This window comes from Cariama cristata, unplaced genomic scaffold (genome assembly GCF_000690535.1).
Source record: "Cariama cristata isolate BGI_N322 unplaced genomic scaffold, ASM69053v1 C11514992, whole genome shotgun sequence".
Lineage (NCBI taxonomy): Eukaryota > Metazoa > Chordata > Aves > Cariamiformes > Cariamidae > Cariama > Cariama cristata.
In genome coordinates, this window is record NW_009646099.1 from 1 (window position 1) to 4,911 (window position 4,911).

General features: G+C 54.6%; 1 protein-coding gene across 1 annotated transcript; it reads right to left on the reverse strand.

Annotated features, from left to right (window-relative positions):
- Positions 1 to 87: 87 nt before the first annotated feature.
- Positions 88 to 4,869, reverse strand: LOC104168225 (WD repeat-containing protein 90-like; the record flags this gene model as incomplete). The annotated part of the gene is made up of 6 exons (XM_009708742.1): positions 88 to 245; positions 1,107 to 1,191; positions 1,698 to 1,817; positions 2,980 to 3,123; positions 4,146 to 4,276; positions 4,745 to 4,869. Coding segments are annotated over 6 exons (763 nt in total), but the record flags the coding sequence as incomplete, so codon positions are not given.
- Positions 4,870 to 4,911: the final 42 nt, after the last annotated feature.

A 4,911-nucleotide genomic window follows, 5' to 3' on the forward strand; every position in this document is an offset into this window, starting at 1 on the left:
GCCCAGGGAAGCCAGAGCCTGTTCCCCGGGGACACCGCCGGCCTTCCGCCACTGGCGGAGCGCCGCTGGTCCAGGGTTACTCTTGGCTCAGCCGCCTGTGAACTCCCAGACAAGGACAGCGCTGTGGGAGGTTGTAAGGAGGTGGCGGCCAGAGGGGGCAAAGCGGCAGAGGTGGACGGTGTCATCATGGCCAGCATAGTCCTGTGCATCGCTGGTGGGGCACCACAGCAGCCTCAAGAGCCGTTCTGTAGAGAAAAGAGAGGGTTCAGTGCCAGGGGAAGGAGGCTCTGCCACCACGGGGCTTGTCCCTGCCAGCAGCATGCTTCCTAGTCACGCCCCTAGGCCCTCTTCCCCCTTGCTGAGCTGCAAGTGATAAGCTGAGCAACAGAGCACAGCTTCTTGCCCAAGCAAGTGGGCAATTAACAGCTGGTGATGGCAAGAGAGCATGACCCAGCAGCTCCATGCTGCATGTCAGACTGTCACAGTGCAGTAATGGATACAGCAGCATGTGTTAGTACGGCTCTGCTGCCTTGCATACCCCTGAAGTGCCTGGTCCTGGGCTCAGCAGGTGCCCTGCAGCTCTGGGGCAGGCATGGAGCTCACCTCCCTCTTGGGAGCTGCCGTCAGAGCGGGATGGACATAAATGCTGCCTTCCCAGGGAGATACAAACAGCTACAGGAGCAAGGTGCCCTTGACAGGAGAAAGGTGGTGATTGTCCCTGTGCTGGGGTAGGGTCCGCTCTGCCTCCCAGGCTGTAACTCACACAGCGACATAGAGATGATGACAGCCCGTAACCCAAAGTCATTCGAGTGACAAATCCTGCCCATTGACAAACAGGGTTGAGCTCATTCATCCCATTTCTGACCTATGAATCTCCCAGAGCTTTCTCCTTGGCCAACACACACCCTGCCCACAGTCCCAGGACCGTAGCTCCCAGGGTCTGAGGATAGGGGCTGGTGCGTGTGCACGTCTCTCTCGTTCAAAGGAAAAAGGACATTTGGTTTTCCCTCCACTTGCAGGAAGAAGGGGAGATCCCTCCCCACTGAAGGTAACCTGGGGACAAGGCCACCTGGGCAGCAGAGCCCACGGCACCCTCCAGTACTCACCGCCAAAGCCGACAGCCATAAAGCGCGCTGCAGGAGACAGGCTAAGTGATGTGGCGAAGTATGGCAAGGAGATCTTCTCAACTACCTGCACTCCAGCAAGAGAAACCAAAATGAGAAGGTGGGAGACCAGAGCTGCTGCAGCGACAGTCGTCAGGAGGGTAAAGGGCTCCTCTCAAAGGGGAGGTTGATAGAGGCACTGCACCTCTCAGAGCTTGGAAAGTTGATGCCTCTGGCAGGTTTCCAGAGGAGATTCAATGATTCAGAGACCATTAGTTCTCCTGAAAGCAAACGCCTTTCCCTCCAGTCAGACTGAAAGGCAGCAGGGCGGCAGCAGGGCTTGGCAGCCTGCCCAGATAGAGCCCAAGGCACAGGCAGGGCCCTGCTGCTCACCTGGGCCAGACTTGGGAGTTTCTGAGATGAAAAGCTGTTGCCCATAGCAGCTGCCTGCCTGAGCCAACCTCACACCTTCAGGCTTGGCTTTACACACAGGGCAGCACTGCCTCCCCCTCCACTGCACCTTTTCGACACGGCCACGGCCCCGTAGAGAAGCAGCAGAGGAGCACCTGTGCCACCCTGGCAGGGCATGAATACCTGTTTCTTGCGCAGACTGTAAAACAAGGCTTCCTTCTGCATCCCAAAGCCAACGTAGACCAGGGTACCGGGTTCCCAAGGGCAGAAAGCAGCCAGGCTGGTCAGAAGGCTGCCGAGACCCTGGTGACGGAAACCAAAAGGAACAAAATTGAGGCAAGCTTCTCCAGCCCAACCCAACATAGTAGAGGATAAAAGGAGAGCACAGAAGGACACCAGCCCTTGGGTTGCAGGTGTCCGCGCAGCTTGAAATTAGCATGATGGAGGCTATTTCCTCCCTCTTGCATTGCCATCTTGGACGTGGTCACAGCAAAGCAAGGAGCAACTACACACTGCTGTGGAAACCTGAAGCAAATTGCTTAGTGTCCAGGAGTGGGACACATGAGGGTCCAACAGGCTGAATTTCCACCGACGCATTGTTGCTACATGGGCTTGAAGGTGGGATTGGGTTATGGATTGGTTTAACACAAGAGAATAGAGCCCAGAAGATAGATCTTTAGTAGTGGATGCAAGATCAATCCTTCCCCTGGTCTCTGTGGGGAGACCTGTGGTGAGTTTCCTTCATGGAGAGGAAATCCATTGTTTTGGAAACAAACAGAAGCATTGACAGAACCCAACTGCTGTATGGGCCTGGAAAGTGCTTGGCCCTGAGGGTGGCAGGCTGAGGCACCACCGCTTGCCCCCCAAAGACCCATCTTCCTTCTGCATGCCAGTGTCACATGCACTGGGGACCATCTCCATGTCCTGCCCGATACAGACCCCCCTTCCCTTTCTAGCAGGTGTCCTGCTGCCCAAATTTCACACCTGGGTTGGAGCCAAAGGGTTCTGCAAAGCATCACAGACACACAGGGCTAGAGTATTTGCCTTTATGAACCCATCACTGGGCTCCTGGCTCTGAATATTCATGCTCTTTGGGAGCGTCAAAGTTAGCAGCACACTCATAATTCGGTATCTCTTCTGCGCACTGTGCTCCCTGCTGCCTATGCTCTGTTTTGCGTAGCACAGGGGTGTCGGCTCTTTGCAGATGCAGTTTTTGACCCCTCATGCTTACAAAGTCAGTGCTTCCCAGCGGTTAGGCACTACTACAATTCCCGCTGCCTTTTGACATGCAAGAAAGTGCACTAATAAGATACTCTACGAGTGGCAGAATGAAGATGACTTTCCTAAGCACACACTCTCTCTTTGGCCCTGGCCCGCTCAAAGCCTTGAGACATTCCTCCTCCAGCTTGGCTGGTGCCAAGACCCGTGCCACAAGCAGGCAGGGGCTGGCAGGTGCCATGCTCACCTCAGGGCCAGCAGGAGCTGGGAAGCTGAGCCAGTCGAGAAGCTCGCACTTATCCTTCAGCCAGTCGGAGGCCCAGATGCTGACGCGCCGGTCCAAGCTGGTGGCCAGCCAGAGCTCACCTCCTTCCACCCCAAAGTCATGGTACTACGGAAGATAAACACAATGCTGTGACTCTGGCAGTACAGAAGCTTTAAAGGAAGCTGCCGCTAGAGCGAGTGTGGGGCAGAAGCCCGTGGGAACAGAGGCCTTATGTCATAGGGGATTAACGCCAGGATTAACCTCCATTTGGGCAGTGCTTGAAGTCACTTAGAATAAAATAGGACAAAGAAGCCACGGTATTGGAACTGGCAGCACACTCTGAGCTGAAGCCCCAGCAAAAGAGGCTGCTGGAGGAGGGGTGAGTGCCTGGCCTGAACGACACAGATCTCTTCCCTGGAATGCCCTCTGGATCTGCACATCTCCTAGGGGAGTGCTTGCTGATACTGTGTGTCCCCTAACATCGTCCTTCACCTAAAACAGAGGAGGATCTCCCAAGTCTAGAATTACCAGGGAACACAGCCTTGCAGCATGGATGATTTTAAAGCCTGAGAACTTAGGCAAAATTATTGTAATTTCCACTGCGCAAAGGAAAAAAAGACTCTCCATGAAGAGAAGGACAAAGAAGATGCTAAAACCATTACACTGCTGGACAACCATGTCTTCCCGGCTCCACAGAAGAATGGTACAAAGAGCCAGCTACACACAGGAGGCCAGGCTGCCAGGAAGCGATGTGGGGAAAGCACGCTGAGCCTTTTCTCGGGGGCACAGGGGCTGAAAACTCACAGCCTGGGCTGCTCTCAAGGGTTGCAGCTCTCCAAGAGCCTGTAGCGCAGGCACATGTCACATCTGTGTGCAGTGTGTCTACAACAGCCCCCAATGGTCCCCCTGCCCGCAGGCAGAGTCTTGCCCCGGGTTGCACCTGCAACATGTGCACTGCTACTCCACTGAATATATCCCCAGAAAAACTGAACAGAAATTATTGGAGGGGATGGGGACCCAAAGAGGAAAAGCAAGGGACAATGAAGGAAACTTGCTGACCAACCCAGCCACGCTGCTTCCTGCAGCTGTGCAGTGACACATGGGGGACTCGCTCCTGCACAGCACTGGGGCAGAGGGCGAGGTCTCACCTGCTTCCTGGTGCATTGGAGAACAGTGATGGGGGACCCTTTGTGGTCAGCGAGGATGCGGATAGTCATTCCAGTACGAGGGCTGCTGACAGCCACAAGGCCGTCCTTGCCCCCCGATAAGATCATTTCTCCTGTGGGCAGAGGAGGGAAAAGAATGGAACACTTGTTGTAGGAGAAGAAAAAGCCCATAGGAGAAAGGTCCAAGATCACCGGATACCGGTGTCCCAACAGATTGAGAATGGCTGGGAACATCTGAGTCAAGTGCCGGGTAAGATGAGATGTCTCAGAGACACCCATTAAAACTCCACACTGAAGAAAAGCCACTGTAGATTTTAAGCAGGAGGACACAAAAGCATGTTTGTTGTACCCGAGCCCCTTTGCTATACCATTGCCAGTACATGTCCCATGTCCCATTTACCACATGCTTGGCTGGCAGAGCTATCAAAGCTCATTGATACACATTCTCTGGCTCTCCCTGGCCCCAGGTTTTTGGGCAGGTTGCCAGTATGCAGAGCAGCTGGAGGTCAGGGTCTCCCAGGCACAACCAAGCCATGTTCCCTGAGGCAATGTCTCCCCATTGGTATAACAGGCAGCCTCACCATCTGTGGAGTAGGTAATTGCCGTGAGTGCAGCAGCATGGGGGTGCATTTTCAGCTCCATCTCTGTCCTGGAAATGCTGAACAGGCGGATGGTGCCATCACTGTACCCTGCCACTACATGCTGGCTCTCAGCTCCACATGCAACGACAGGATGAGGCTTCCAGGCC